This window comes from Rhinoraja longicauda, chromosome 36 (assembly GCF_053455715.1).
Source record: "Rhinoraja longicauda isolate Sanriku21f chromosome 36, sRhiLon1.1, whole genome shotgun sequence".
NCBI lineage: Eukaryota > Metazoa > Chordata > Chondrichthyes > Rajiformes > Arhynchobatidae > Rhinoraja > Rhinoraja longicauda.
Genome location: NC_135988.1, coordinates 15,785,505 through 15,801,906, shown reverse-complemented (window position 1 = coordinate 15,801,906; position 16,402 = coordinate 15,785,505). Strand labels below are relative to the sequence as shown.

At 42.3% G+C, this 16,402-nt stretch overlaps 1 protein-coding gene across 1 annotated transcript in view; it reads left to right on the top strand.

Annotated features, from left to right (window-relative positions):
* Nucleotides 1-16,402, top strand: part of gmcl1 (germ cell-less, spermatogenesis associated) — a 37,346-nt gene extending 20,944 nt beyond the window's left edge. The window contains exons 7-14 of the mRNA XM_078428936.1: nt 720-804; nt 1,956-2,046; nt 2,966-3,106; nt 3,270-3,339; nt 4,728-4,803; nt 6,441-6,586; nt 11,278-11,365; nt 14,987-16,402. Of these exons, the coding sequence (XP_078285062.1) occupies nt 720-804; nt 1,956-2,046; nt 2,966-3,106; nt 3,270-3,339; nt 4,728-4,803; nt 6,441-6,586; nt 11,278-11,365; nt 14,987-15,115 (826 nt within the window). The 3' untranslated portion in view covers nt 15,116-16,402. The remainder of the gene's footprint in view (nt 1-719; nt 805-1,955; nt 2,047-2,965; nt 3,107-3,269; nt 3,340-4,727; nt 4,804-6,440; nt 6,587-11,277; nt 11,366-14,986) is intronic.

The following is a 16,402-nucleotide window of genomic DNA, read 5'->3' as shown; positions in this document are numbered from 1 at the left end:
ATGAAAGCGAATTCAAAAGCAACTTTCAAAAGATTTGTTAGATAAATCGATCCTTCGTGATTTCTGGAATTGACCAGCGTACTATCAACCCTTTTGGCCCATCACGCCTGTGCCAACAATCATGCCTGTCTATACCAATCCCACTTATCCACTTGCAAAGGAAACATTTTCAGTCATAGTAAAAAGACCAGGGGAGTGGGATGACTTGGAGTGCTCCTTATAGGAACTGGCAACAAGAGCCAAATGGTTTCCAGTTGTGCCATAAAATACCATGAAGCTTTCTGAAAGTTAGCTCAAAACTGGGGCCGATAAGTTCGAAAAGACTTCTATTATCACGAGCAAATGCGGCTGAGAAATTCCTCTTACCTCAGTGTTGAAATTTCAACTGACTGTAGCTACAATAGGGCTGTGACATGCCATTGTCCTACCGATGATAGTGGTTACCATGGAGCTGAGTCACGCTATTCCTTGAGGTTTATAGCCATTAAAATGGAACTGTGAAAGAACTAATCATTATCCTGCTTGTATCTCAGGCTGTTCTCAAGAGACTGAGCTTCCCACTAATCTTTGTTCAATGCAGCTTTTTGTCCAGCTGAGGGTGAAATCAGATTTTCCATGTTTGCTACGCACACACACATAAAATAACAAGACTCTATTCATGGTGCTGCTGATGGCATGTCCTAGCTCATGTAATTATGTAATTTTCTTTCCCCACCCAGCATAGGTCTGATGGAGAAGTTGGTGTGCTCGTCAGACCTGTTTGTGATGCAGGTGGAGATGGATGTGTATACTGCACTTAAGAAGGTACTCACACAGCATCATTTTATTATGCCTATAACGCAGGCAAATGTCCCAAGGCACTTCATGTGAAAGTCAAGATTTAATTTAAATGACCAAAATGGTTAGCCAGAGAAAGATTTTACTTGCCAAGCAGAGAGAAATGGATGATTTAGGGGGAGAATTTGGAGTATTGTGCTGTTCTGGTCGCCCCATTACAGGCAGGATGTGTAGGCTTTGGAGAGGGTGCAGAAGAGGTGTACCAGATTGCTGGCTGGATTAGAGGTTTCAGCTACAAGGAGAGGTTGGATAAACCTGGATGGCTTTCTCTGGAATGTCAGAGATTGAGGGGAGATGATAGAAGTATATAACATTATGAGAGGCATAGAAAAGGTAGGTCAGAACCTTTTTCTTAGGATGGAAAGGTCCAACACTAGGGGGCAGAGCTGTAAGGTAAAAGGAGAAAAAGTTTAGTAGAGATGTGTGGAGCAAGTATTTTTATAGAGAGTGGTGGGGGCCTGGAACTTACTGCCAGGTGTGATGGTGGAGCCAGATACGATAGTGGCATTGAAGAGGCTTGTGGATAGGCACTTGGAAGTGCAAGGAATGGAGGGATATGGATCACGTACAGGTAGTTATCAAACAGCATCAAGTTTGACGCAAACATTGTGGGCCGAAGGGCTATGCTATATGTTAATTCTAGATCTCGGGACTCAGACAGTGAAGGTATGCTTGTCTGGCAGAGAAACGAAAGTTAAGATGAACAAGGCCAGAATTAGAGGAGTGCAAGGAGTCCCGGAGCTTTGTAGCTGGCATAGACAAATTTGGAAACAATTTGAACATTTTACAAAGTCCTCATGGTAACTATAGGTCATGAGATTCAGGGACAGTTTCTTCCCAACTGTTATCAGGCAACTGAACCATCCTACCACAACCAGAGAGCAGTGCTGAACGACTGTCTACCTTATTGGTAACCCTCGGACTATCTTTGGCCGGACTTTACTGGCTTTATCTTGCACTAAACTTTATTCCCTTATCATGCATCTGTACACAGTAAATGGCTCGGTTGTAATCATGTGTCTTTCCACTGTCTGGTTAGCACGCAACAAAAGCCTTTCACTGTACCTCAGCATACATGACAGTAAAGTGAACTGAATTGAATCCTTTTTTTTTTACAGTGGATGTTCCTCCATCTGGTGCCTTCCTGGAATGGAACCTTGAAACAGTTATTAACAGATGCAGATGCCTGGTTCTCCAAACGCAGAAAAGGTAAGTGGTACCTCATGCGGTATTCCCTTTGGCAGCAATAATAGCTGAGATGGTAACGCAAGGAATTAACAACGATCAAGAATGTCTTGGAATGAATGCAGACATTCTCAAGGGGAAGGTGAGCAACCGGAGGTTGTTATACATATTGGTAACAGTGACATGGGAAGAAAAAGGATGAGGTCCTGCAGAGTGAATATAGGGAGTTAGACAGAAGCTTAAAAATCAGGGCATCAAGAGTTGTAATCCTCTGGTGCCACATATCAGTGAGGTTAGGACAAATGAATGCATTGCTGAGGAGCTGATGCACTTGGCTTCACTTTTTAGGATCTCCACATATATGTATATTTTATGTGTAAATAACTGCAGATGCAATTTCCGGTGGACCTCACTATGGCACTGGAGGAGGCCCATGACAGAAAGTTCAGACTGGGAGTGGGAGGGGGAGTTGAAGTGCTCAGCCACCAGGAGATCAGGTTGGTTGAGGTGGACTGAGCGAAGGTGTTCGATCGCCGAGCCTGCGTTTGGTTTCGCCAATGTAAATAAGTTGACATCTAAAGCAACGGATACATAGATGAGGTTGGAGGAGGTGCAGGTGAACCTCTCACCTGGAAAGACTGTTTGTGTCCTTGGATGGAGTTGAGGGGGGAGGGGAGATTTTATTTTATGTGGCTATACATTGGTTTTGTCTGATGGCACCTCGGGGCAATTTTTGTTTGTTAAAGTTACTGTATCAGTGGAAGTATGTTCGAGTCAGAAGAGGTTTTGTACGGAAACACTGCAGTATGTTTTCTAGGTTTATACTAACATGCTGATTCAGAACTTCAAACAGTGAAGGCATTGACTGAATAGAAACACATTCTCTTTTGGATATAGCGTTACACTTTGAATGTCTAATTGATTTATTCGTTCTTTCATACAGAAGTCTGCAATTACAGCAGCTTCCTAGACACAGAACAAGGACAAAAGTTTGCTGTTGTCTTTACTCACATCCGCCTGCAGTACGTCATCAATGATCTGACATCTGCCAAAATTATTGAGCGAGACATGATTATCTCTTCGGGTGAGCGGCAATCAATTCCACAGGATTACATAAATTGATTCTCTTATGTTACTGTCTGAAGGCACTTGACTTGACAGAATAGAAATATCTGAGTATATTTCTTGTCAGTCGTGCCTGGAGATCACACTTCTGTAAGAATCTAACAGTGAGCTCTGCTTCTCAGGCTGGCTTGCGGACATGTACAAACAGCAGTGGTTTGCTATGCTGAGGACTGAGCAGGACAATGACCTTGGGTAGGTGGCCTGACTTTACATGAAGAAACATCGCTGCTTATCTTTTAAATCACGACTTCTGTGAAGACATGGATTTTCACTTGGCTTGGGTTTGACGAGGAGGGGACATCCTTAACGTAACCAATTAAGCTGATTGAAGTTGTCACTGCCAACATCTAGAAAGCCACCTTTCAGGAGTGGCCCTGTTGTGTAAGGAAATCATTGTTCTTTGCCACAGAGTTAGACAGCACGGAAGCAGGTCCTTTGGCCTACTCGATATGCGACCAAGATGCTAACCTGAGATAGTCTCATTTCCCTGCGTTTGGCCCATAACCCTCTTAATCATTCCTATCATGGACTTGTCCAAACATTTTTTAAACATTCTAACTAAACCCACTTCTACCACTTTCTTTGGCATCTCCTTCCATCCTCTGTAAACCTGCTCCTCACATCCCCATGAAACAGGCTTCAACCATTTCCAACCTTAATGGCAGCCAGTGTCGTACATCAAAGGATAGAAAACTGGATTAACGCTAGGAAGCAGAGGGTGGTTAGTGGAGGATTGTTTTCCATCTTCTAGGTATACTCCTTCTTCAAGTTGTAACTGATCAAGTTGTATTATTCCCCCTCCTCACCACTTCCTCCCTGTCAAAGGCTTCAGCCTTGTGTCATGTCATACTGACTATCTACCCAGAAGTCGATCATTGGCCTGGTTGGTCGAGCATTCCTCTCCGCATCCACTGATTATCTCCATCACCCTCTATGTTCCACACCTCCATCCAGTGCACTGTCCGGGTACTTCAATTTCCATAATTACAGACGACTGTCGAGGTCTGCGTGATTTAATCATTCAGGTTTAATCATTCAGGTTTAATCATTCAGAAATCATGTGTCTTTCTCACCACATGCCATGCACTGGGTCTCATCACCGAACTAAGAGCTTTGGACAAAGTTGGCATCGGCCTCTCCCACTGTGAGGCACATATTACAGATTCAAGGCCCATGTATAATCTCACCCATCCTTTTTTTTTAACGTACATCCAGGCTTCCTTCCTACTCCAACCTTCTTGAAATAATTGATTAATAAAAAAACGTAGCGGCCCTTAGCTACGGGTATAAAGGACGGGGTTTTAGGCGCGATCGCTCTCTGGCAGACTCGGCTGGTCTAGAGAACGTAATAAACACATCCCTCCCGAAATACCCGGCTCCTCGCCTTTATTTCGGGCTTTTTCGACGCGCTACAAGGTCACATTTTGTCCAAAAACTAATTTAGTTCCATAGAGAATGAAAGAGAATGTAGTTCACTGGTGCCCTGTTTCAACCCAATTTTGGCTGCTTTGCACTTTAATCGTGTGTAACATTTAGCATCGTGAACAAACTTTAAATGGAGTTCAATTTGATCCCTCTAGGCCAAAAGAAATAAACAAGGAAGAGTTTGAGATGCACAGCATGCGATGTGGAAGAAAACTGGCTAAAGATGGTGATGTAAGTATAATTGCAGAGAAGAAGAATAATTCCTCATGGTCACCCTTACAAATGATCAAACAAAATTTGCTTTGGGCGCCCAACACCCTGTCACCGGTTTGTGGTTTGTCCCTCCCCGGACCACTGTCGGTAGGTACTCACCACTGCTGACCAGGAGCACCCCACAAGCCTTGCCGTTTCAGAGATGCTCTGACCCAGTCGTGTGGCCATAACAATTTGGCCCTTGTCAAAGTTGCTCAGATTTTTACTCCTGCCCATTTCTCCTGCATCCAATACATCAACTTCAAGAACTGACTGTTCACTTGCTGCCTAATATATCCCACCCTTTGACAGGTGCCATTGTAACAAGATAATCAATGTTATTCACTTCGCCTGTCAGTGGTCATAATGTTTTGGCTGATCGGTGTTTACAGCCAGTATTGTTAACCTGCATGGATTTGATAAAGTTAAATTGTGTTTATGGATCATGGGATGCGGATCATGCGCAGGCAGATGGGGTTAATTTAATTTAGTATCATGGTCGGCACTGACATTGTGGGCTGAAGCCATACAATGTATGCCATACTGTTCTTTGTGTTCTGTGTACTTTGCTCCAGACAGCCAGTGCAAACGTTAACCAGCATGGTTGATTTGGGTGCACTTGCTGCTAATTTAAATTGATTTGTCTACTCAGGCATTAAGGAAAGATTTGAATTTGTCCACTTTGTTTAATCATATCATAATGTCGTAATGAGCTTTGCAGCCATTTAAAACATTTAAAAGTGTATTTGCTGTTGCATTGTGTAAAATACTCTGCCCTTGCCTGCAGTATATCCTGTGCTTGTTTGTTGCTGTCCCAATGTGCACAGTGTTCAAATTCAGCCCTAAATGGTGCTAATTTCTTGATTAATATAGCCAACATTCGATCTTATAATCCAGGTCCCCTGTAGATTCAGAAAAAAACTCCCATTTGTGTTGATTTAAAGAAAATTGCTTTTTTGACAGATTATCTGGGTGGCACGGGGGAGCAGCATCATCCACCATCCCTTTCCTTGCCATCGTTCCTCCTCCTTGCTGGAACATGATCAGTTGGTCATATGGTTCCCATATGTCATCTGTGGACTTACCCAATACCAACTGCTCCCAAACTACCCTCCCTAGCTCCTGTCTAATGACATTGTAATCTGCCTCTCCCCAATCATACACATCTCCCCAATTAAGTGTTTTCTACCAACATCCAGACCTTTCCCTATTCAATACAATCTATCGGAGATGCATCAAAAATAACGTTAATATCATCAAAAACCCATACCCCTCTAGCCATGTTCTCATTTCACTCCTACTGTTGGGGAAAAAAGTACAGGAGCCTGAAAACCATGACCTCCAGATGCAAGAATAGCTTCTTCCCAACAGCCATCAGGTTCTCAATCACTACACAATAGTAATCTCAGCAACAATGAACTTCTATAGACTGCCTTTGATTGTTCAGCAGTGATCAATAATGGGGCAGGCTCGAGAGGCTGAGTGGCCTACTGCTGCTCTTACTTCTTACAGTCTTCCCTGTACTTCTGTTCTTTAACAGTGGTGGTTTTGAACAACTTCTCTACTATGGTAACACAATAACACGCTGATCCATTTCTTCCTCCTGTTTCTCCCAGTACTGCTGGCGGTGGACGGGTTTCAGCTTTGGGTTTGACCTGCTGGTGACGTATACAAATCGATTCATCATATTCAAGAGGAACACTCTGAGCCAGCCATGCAATGGGGCTGTGAGTCTGCTGCCTCGTAGAAACATTGCTTTCAGGTGAGGGTTTGACCTAACAGCCAGGTCTTATTCAGGTCACTTGGCAGGGATGGTTGAGTTTCTTCATAAGTTAATCTCCCAGTCCGTTACCAAGGGAAACACATAAGTCATGCTCCTTTCACATTCACAGCTAAGTATCTGATTCAGAATGAAATGAAATCACCCGGGGCTGCTGGAGGGAGTGAGGAAAGGAGCCTGTGTCACAGCAGTTTGCAAATTGCTCAATATGATTTGAAGATTAACTAATCTATGTTTGAATAAAGCCTATTTGGAAGATTTATTGAAAGCTGAGAGAAAATAATAATCAAATTTGTTTGTGATTGGCCACACGAGAAAGCATCCAAAAGATCAGGCCCAGGACAAGATTATGTACCTAAAAGCTATCTCAATTAAATTTGTAGTGAAATATTATTCATCACCGTCTTAAAATATCTCTCAATAAATATTGCAAAGGATTACTTATTGAATTAGCAATGTAAAATATGCAGCATTTCCAACCTATTTGCCATGACATTTCTTTTTGCCTTGTACCATGGTACTATTTGAAGTAACATTTAGAATTTGTGTTTCTTACTGACAGTAGATGATTAATGTTGGGAGAATTCGATATCCATTTAAACAATACTCCAAAACCTCAGAGGATATTAGAACACAAACACAAGACCAATCGGGATCTGCCACACACACACACACACACACACACACACACACACACACTCTCTCTCTCTCCCTCTCTCTCTCTCTCACACACTCACTCAGTCTTTCTCACTCAGACTTTCTCTCCCCCTTGGACTTTCTTTCTCTGTGCCTCTCTCTAACCTTACCTTCCAAAAACACTGCCACTCAGGGAAATTTTAGGAAACAATCTTGCAATATTTCCAAGTTCTCAGTACTTTCATCAGAGGGCAAACATTAAATTATGTTTGTTCAATCACATAATTAAAAATACTTTTGTCAGGGGGAAAGATTAAAGGAGATGTGGAAGGCAAGTTTTTTTTTACACAGAAAATGGTGGGTGCCTGGAACATGCTGACTGGAGGTGGTGGAAGCTGACATGATAGTGACATTTGAGGTATTTAAACAGGGTAATGAATATGCAGGCAATGGAGGGATATGGACGATGTTCACACAGATGGGTAGTTTAAATTGACATCATGGTCAGCACAGACTTTGTGGGCCAAAGGTTCTGTTTCTGTACTGTTCTGTTTAACATGATTTTACCTGGAACTTGTAAAGCATTGCAAATGCAAATGTTTAGCTACTCAAGAGGCCAAAATTAAAAGAGCACCGACATCTTAAGGTTTTGCAGGATTAGAGAAAGGTTAAAGAAGTGTGGTAGAGTGAAGTTATTGATGGGATTGGAAACAAAGGCAAGAGATTAAAAATTAAAGTGCTACTTAACCAGGAGCCCTTGTAGATCAGAAAACACAAAAGCAGAGTTTTAGATGACTTTGTTTATGGATGATAGAAGTCAAGTGTACAACAACAAATCAACACAGATGTTAGCAGGTGAGCTATGCCAGGGGCAGAATCTGGCCCTGCACAAATACCAAAATGCGTTAGACTTGGCATCGAGCCTAGGTTGGAAGCTTAACTTTAGGTTTGATATGATACCTAGATTGCAAACTGCTTGTGCAGTTTCAGCAGTTGCAAGACAGTGTGATGGAGTCAGTAAGTAGGGGATGGTGGCCTAAATCTGTGACTTCCAGCCTCCCAATTTTTTTTTATTGGAGAAAATATCTATTCACAGAGAAGTAGTCTTGCAATGTAAAGAGTTTGAAAGGGGTTAAAAGAGTGATAGCGAGCTGATTTCTCACTGCACACACGTGGAAAATGGCAATGTATTTTAAAATCGTCTCATGTTGCCAGATTGATGCCAAGAAAAATAAAACGGGGTCGTAGATAGATCCATGAGAAATGCCAGAGAATATCGAGTATAGGTAGGAAGAAAATTTATTGCTGGTGTCTTTCTAGCTGTGATTGTAGTAAATAAGAAATGAACAAGGCAAGAGCAGTCCGTACAGTTACATTATAGAAGAGAGGCATGTCAAAGTCTGCAAGCTGGTCAAGAAGAACAATGAGTGATCAGCTGCCGATATGAAATTATTAACTGAGGTATCATTAGTGGTTTTGGTTAGAGCCACTTTGGTACTGAGGGGCGATCAGAAATGTTAATTGGAGGGATCAGAAATGGAACTCTAGTTTTGAAAACATGGGCACAAATTGGCAAAGCAATAACATATTTTACAATTAAGCTATAAATGAGTAATCATTTCATGGTAGATCAGGCTTCAAGCAAGTTCTCCCTCGCCTGTGGAGAAGTTACATGTCTGTAGTCACATCACAGTGGCGTAGCCGGTAGAGCTGCTGCCTCACAGCGCCAGAGACCCGGGTTCGATCCTGACTTTGGGTGCTTTTTGCATGAGTTGGTACATTGTTCCTGTGACCGCGAGGGTTTCCTCCGGGCATTCCGGTTTCCCGTCAAATCTGAAAGACCCAAAGGTTTGTAGGTTAATTGGCCTCTGTAAATTGCCCCTAGTGGATGCGAAAGTAGGGAAACGTAGAACTAATGTGAACAGGTGATCAAAGGTCAGCATGGGCTGAAGAACTTGCTTCCACACTGTATCTTTCAATCAAACAATCTGTAATGCGATCCCCTCTTTAAATGCCAGCTACAAACACTTCTTGGTACTTATTTTGAGAAATGCTATCAATTTTGTGGACTTTAATTGACTTCCACTATCTCTTTCCTGATGTATAGGATCATTATGGAGTAGCTGTAATTAAAAAAATCCAATTAATTGTCTCAATAAAAGTGGTTAAGAATGATGATTCAATTGCACTGCAGAATGGAATGTCAAAAGTCGGGGCAGCACTAAATTGGGTTTTAAGTCATTCTTTGGAGGGTTTCTGACACTTTCTCACAAATCTTAGTTCAATTCGGAGCCAAAATCCTAATGAATCTCCAAGTATTATTGGGACGTTGCTTCACAGGTAACTGGGAATGGATATGTTCACAGCTCAGAGGTGCAAACTCCAGTCTAATTCATGTAGCTCAGATCAAATCAGCTTGTGAACGAAAACTATCTTGAAACAACTCACAGCTGAGTTAGAAATTAATCCTTGGTCACTTGTGCAAAATACAAAATTAGTAGTGGTGGTGCATTGCACTGTTTCCAAATATCTTTTTGGCATTGTGTTATATTTGCAGCACAGTTGACAAAAGACATATGTATACTCTCATATCTCCTGCAGAGTCATAGTGTTGTATAGGAGAGAAAGCGGCCATTTTGTCCCCCGTGCCCATGCTGACCTTTTCGCCCTTCCACATAAATTCCATTTGACCGCAATGGGCCTGAATTCTTCAATGCCATCCCTATTAAGTACCTGTCTAAATATTAATTAAATATAATAGTTGTATCTGACTCCACTACCTGTGGCAGCAAGTTCCAGACATCAAGGTCTGAAGAAGGGTCCCAACCTGAAACATTGCCTAACCATTCCCTTCACAGATGCTGCCCGACCCGCTGAGTTACTGCAGCATTGTGTTTTGCACCAAAAATTAACCACTGTCTATGTAAAAAAAAAAACGTTTTCCTCAAATTCCCTTTAAATCTCTTTTCTCTCACCTAAACCTATGCCCTCTTGTTTTGATATCCTTGTCATGACTATATACCCAATGCTCATTGTAGTTTTATATATCTCTTCAGCCTCCTTCGCTCCAGGGAAAACAAACCCAGTTTATTCAATCTCCCCCCCGCCCGCCCCATAACTAAAGCTTTCCAATCCATGCAACATCCTGGTGAATCTTCTCTGCATTACCTCTAGTACATTAACTTCTATAATGTGATGACCATAACTGCACATAACACTCCAAATGCAGCTTAACCAGTGTTTTATAAAGTTGAAGCATAATGTCCCAACTTTTATATGCTGTACCCTGACCTATGAAGGCAAGCATACAATATGCTTTAATCACTCTAATTACCTGTGTTGCCACAGTCAAGGAACTTGAGCACCAAAATCCTTCTCTTCCTCACACTCATTTTCCAACCCAAGCTTGTTCCCTTCTGGGGTTGAACTATTCACTTACTGGTTCAAGAAACCCTGCTGAAGACATTCACAAATTCTGCCCTTTCGAAGTCTTTGGCACTGAGCCAGTCCGAGTCAATATTAGGGAAGTTAAAGTCACCCTCTCAGGCAACCTTGTTGCTTTGGCATCGCTCTGTAATCTGTCTGCATATCAGTTCAGAGTTAAGGAATTTTAGTTAGGAGGAAAATTTAATGTGTTGTGCTTGTTTTCCTTGGGGGAAAAAATGGAATCTGGGATGGGATTTAATTGACCGATTGGAAAATTATCACAGCACTGGACTACATGAGTAGGAACAACCTTCTTCCCTTACTTGAGGGTCAATGACTAGGTTTAATAGAACTTGAAGAATTAAGATTTTGTCCAAAGAATGGTAGTGTCTTGAACCGATTGCCTAAAAAGACAGTCGAGGCATTATCCCTCATCACATTATTCAACAACTTATTACTCAAATTAGCAATTGGTTTAGTAACCTGTGCTTACAAACTGGGAGCTAGGATGAGACTAAGTAGTTATTTTTCAATTGTCATCCAAAGTAAATTCAAAGTAAATTACTTTTCTAACTGATATTTTCCTGGTTTTATTTTCCTATCTGTTGCAGATTAAGACTGGCATCATTTGACAGCAATGGGAAAGTGATCTGTAATCGATCAGCTGGTTATCAGGTCCTATCACTAGAGAAAGACCAGGTAGGTTACGCAGCACCAACGAACACATAATAAGAAAATTCCTTACTGAATTCCCAGGGAATACCCTTCTGACTTGTTTTAAAATCCATCAACTTTCTAAAGGAGCAGCATGTCAGAGACAGTCTGTTAACATTGGAATTGATAACAGTAACAATCTGCCAATCTAAAGCAGTGAAATCCTTGAGAAGTTATTAGACTGACAGCTTCTAATTGTTTATTGCTTTGAATAATCCTTGAGATTGTTGATGAAGAAATGGAACTCCTGGTCTATATAATCTAAACAACTTCATTCTTTTCTCGTCTTGATAGCCTTCAGTCAATTCTAAGTAACTGAAGCTGTGAAACATGATCAAGCAGGGTTGATTAGAATCTTAATTAAACTGCTTGGAATTCTTATCATTCATTCTTCACAGGGAAGGCGTAACATTTATTGCTAGTGATTGCACCTGCAGCACATTGGTATCCAGGAAAATATTCACATTTGGACTGTAAAACATGCTGCTCTAGGGTACACTTAGTTCCAGACAAACATCTTAGCTAAGCTGAAGTCAAGGAAATACATGTTGTTTTCAACCTGTATTTCACACCCAAGCAAAAAGCTGGCATTATTAGTGTTCTTAAAGAAAATAGGTTTGATCCTTAGAAGTAATTAAAGCATTGATTATCCACATGATAGTTTTCTCGATGAGATTTAAGATCCTTTGATGGAAAAAAAATTGACAGATTGCATATTCGGGAACTTTTTAATCTCTGGATATGAAAACCAATTAAACATTGCACGTAATAACCCTGTTGAAAATTAAGAGCTAAACTACACACTATGGAGATTCGTGCCAGTACCTGAATACAAATTAGAATCAGGAGTAAACCACTCAGTCTCTCACATCTGCTCTGCTAATTATTTAGATTATTCAATAAAATGCACAAAGTGGTGAAGTAACTCAGCGAGTTCACAAAGTGCTGAAGTAACTCAGCGAGTCAGGCAGCATCTCTGGAGAATAAGGATAGGTGATGATTTGGGTCGGGACTCTTCTGCAAACTGATTCCATGTTTTCCAGAGATGCTGCCTGACCTGCTAATTTACTCCAGCACTTTGTGTCTTTTTTTTTGTTGTAAACCAGCATCTGCAGTTCCTTGTTTCCGTAGAATTAATGCAAATGGGTGGCTAATGATCGCATGGACTCAGTGAGCCGAAGAGTGTGTTTCTGCACTGTATCGCACCATAACTCTAATTAGGTCCTGTACGTGCATGCCATCCTTTTGCGAAATGCAGGAGTTTACCCAGATCCTTGTGCATCTCTCTAATTCTTTGGATGATAATGTGCGCTTTTTGTTCCCGTCAGTGGATGGTTTCACATTTTATAGACAATAGACAATAGGTGCAGGAGGAGGCCATTCGGCCCTTCGAGCCAGCACCGCCATTCAATGTGATCATGCTGATCATTCTCAATCAGTACCCCGTTCCTGCCTTCTCCCCATACCCCCTGACTCCGCTATCCTTAAGAGCTCTATCTAGCTCTCTCTTGAATGCATTCAGAGAATTGGCCTCCACTGCCTTCTGAGGCAGAGAATTCCACAGATTCACAACTCTCTGACTGAAAACGTTTTTCCTCATCTCAGTTCTAAATGGCCTACCCCTTCTTCTTAAACTGTGGCCCCTTGTTCTGGACTCCCCCAACATTTGGAACATGTTTCCTGCCTCTAACGTGTCCAACCCCTTAATAATCTTATACGTTTCGATAAGATCTCCTCTCAGCCTTCTAAATTCCCACATTATACTCGTATCTAATAGTTCTTTACTCAACCATTTAACCTGACTATTCATTTCCAGCCTCCTTTTTGCCTCTTTGCAGCTTACCTACCTCTTTCGATAAAGAGATGACCGGGCAAAAGTAGATTGGGAGCAGGTGAATGCGGATTAAACAACATCTGATTATGTGGGAATCTTTTAAAGGAGGGTTAGCAAGAGTTCAGGGCCAGCATGTTCTGGTACGGGTGAAAGTCAAATACAGCAAGGTGACATGGTAGTGACATGTTGTCTCAGGCTACAGCAGGATATAAATCAAATTGTAATCTGGGCACATCTTTGTCAGATGAATGAATCCCCACATTAGATATAACATTTTGGTAAATCAAATAGGGGTAGGACACAAACAGTAAATGGTAAGACACTAAGGAATGTGTGACACTGAGGCTCCAGCATTGAAGAAAGCGAATGGTATGTTGGCATTCATAGCGAGGGGATTTGAGTATAGGAGCAGGGAGGTTCTGCTGCAGTTGTACAGGGCATAGGTGAGACCACACCTGGAGTATTGTGTACTGTTTTGGTCTCCTAATCTAAGGAAAGACATTCTTGCCATAGAGGGAGTACAGAGAAGGTTCACCAGATTGATTCCTGGGATGGCAGGACTTTCATATGAAGAAAGACTGGATAGACTCGGCTTGTACTCGCTGGAATTTAGAAGATTGAGGGGGGATCTTATAGAAACTTACAAAATTCTTAAAGGGTTGGACAGGCTAGATGCAGGAAGATTGTTCCCGATGTTGGGGAAGTCCAGAACAAGGGGTCACAGTTTAAGGATAAGGGGGAAGTCTTTTAGGACCGAGATGAGAAAGGTTTTTTTCACACAGAGAGTGGTGAATCTGTGGAATTCACTGCCACAGAAGGTAGTTGAGGCCAGTTCATTGGCTATATTTAAGAGGGAGTTAGATGTGGCCCTTGTGGCTAAAGGGATCAGGGGGTATGGAGAGAAGGCAGGTACTGGATACTGAGTTGGATGATCAGCCATGATCATATTGAATGGCGGTGCAGGCTCGAAGGGTCGAATGGCCTACTACTCCTGCACCTATTTTCTATGTATCTATGATCCCTGTGGCACACTGCACTGTAAGTGTCCGGAGAAGCGGTTGGTGCAAGCCAGGCAATGCCGTAGGCAAGTCTGTCCAATATAACCAATATTTGCTATGATGGGGTCCGTTAAAACAAGGGTTTCCTGTAATTGTAAAACTCCTATCTGCAGGCAGCACTTAATGTTGATTCCATTGTTAACTTTAAGTCTGATGCTGATGATTGTTTGCCATGATATTTGCAGGAAAGGCAGGTTTAGGGAGTTAAATTTCACTAAGATACTGCACAGAGCATCTGCTGCTCATGTGACTAATCCAAAATCAACAACTCCTCGCACACTCCACTTTAGTACCAAACGCACAGTCCTACATTAGCCAAGTAGTTTTGGACTGATGATCTTGCGTGTTTGCCTCTCTTGCCTTTAGTTTAGTTTAGAGATACAGAGCAAAAACAGGACCTTTGGCCCAGCGAGTCCATGCTGACCAGCAATCCCTGCACACACAAGGGACAATTTACAATTTGACCAAGCCAATTAACCTGCACGCCTGTCTTTGGAGCGTGGGAGGAAAGTGGAGATCTCGGAGAAAATCCACGCAGGTCACAGGGAGGACGTACAAACCCCATACAGACAGCACCCATAGTCAGGATCGAACCCGGGTCTCTGGAGCTGTAAGGCAGCCACTCTACCGCAGCACTACTATGCCGCCCTTCCACGTTCTTCCACATTATCTCGCATCCTGTATTTCTTACACCACTTTTTGTTTGGGTCACAGGAACAGATTGTGCTGAATCTGGACAGCAGGCTCCTGATGTTCCCGCTCTACATTTGCTGCAATTTCCTTTACACATCACCAGAGACTAAAGCTGAGAGTGACGAGCAGCCACCAAACAGTGAGAACTGAAATGGGATGTCACTGTGGCGTCTCTGTCCAAGTGCTCTCCAGCGCAGACGACTCGCTCTTCTCCACGAGTAGCTCACGATCATTTAAACTATTTCAGGGGACTTGTTCAGTGCATCGGGTCTAAGGAACTGCTCATAAAGAATAAAGAAATCATACACTCCACGAGCCTAGAGGGAAAGATACCGCTGCATCTACCTTTCTCGCTCTGCAATTTATTGTTATTTTTTTAGAAAAGCAATTGTGTTCTGGGACAATTTAACAGTAAACTGGAGATTTGCAGTTAAAAGTGTGTCAGATGGGATAAACGTGCTCCAAACTAACTGTCCTTGTCTCCCTGACTAAGCTGTGTACTGTGTGAATGATTTTGAACAGCGATCAGGGAGGTAACGAGCCTAATAAGAACAGGTCTTCAGTTGCTATCTAGGAAGACAACTGTCCTAATTAATGCAAATGTAAAGCGTTGCTTCTACCTGCTCCTTTTCCATGTTTATTTCCCAGGAGACCTACTCAAGGTTTTCTCGGGCAGTGTTGCTACCACTGCCCTTTACAGTACAAAAACAGGCCCAGTAGCTCAACACGTCCAAACAATGTACACACCAGGTCCATTTGCCCACGTTTGTCTCATATCCCGCAAAACCTTTCCTATCCATGAATCTGTTCAAATGTCCTTTAATCATTATAATTTTACCCACCTCTAACACACCCTCTGTGATTAAAGTGTCCCTCCGATCTCCTTTAAATCTTTCCCTTCTCACCTTAAAAATATAGCATCTATTTTAGATGCCATCTGCCTGGGAAAAAGACTGACCATCCACTTTATCTCTGACCCTAATTTAGTACTATTTTCTGAGAGTCTTAGCTCCAATTACTCACGGGCAGCTGAAATTTCAGCATAACAAATTATGGGTCCATCTGATCTATCTCACCTCATCCTGGGATATCAATATGTTTTGTTTAGTTTAGTCTAGTTTAGATACACAGCATGGAAACAGGCCCTTCGGCCCACTAAGTATGCACCGACCAGCGATCACCTCTAAGCTAGTTCTATCCTACACGCAAAGGACAATTTACAGAAGCTGACAATCCTGCACGCCTTTGGAATGTGGGAGGAAACCGGAGCACCCGGAGAAAACTCACGCGATCACAGGGAGAATGTACAAACTCCGTACAGACAGTACCCGTGGTCAGGATGGAACCCGGGTCTCTGGCAATGTGAGGCAGTAACTCTACCGCTGCGCCACTTTATGAGATCTGGTTGCTCGGCCATGTCTCTAGCTCAAGATTCTT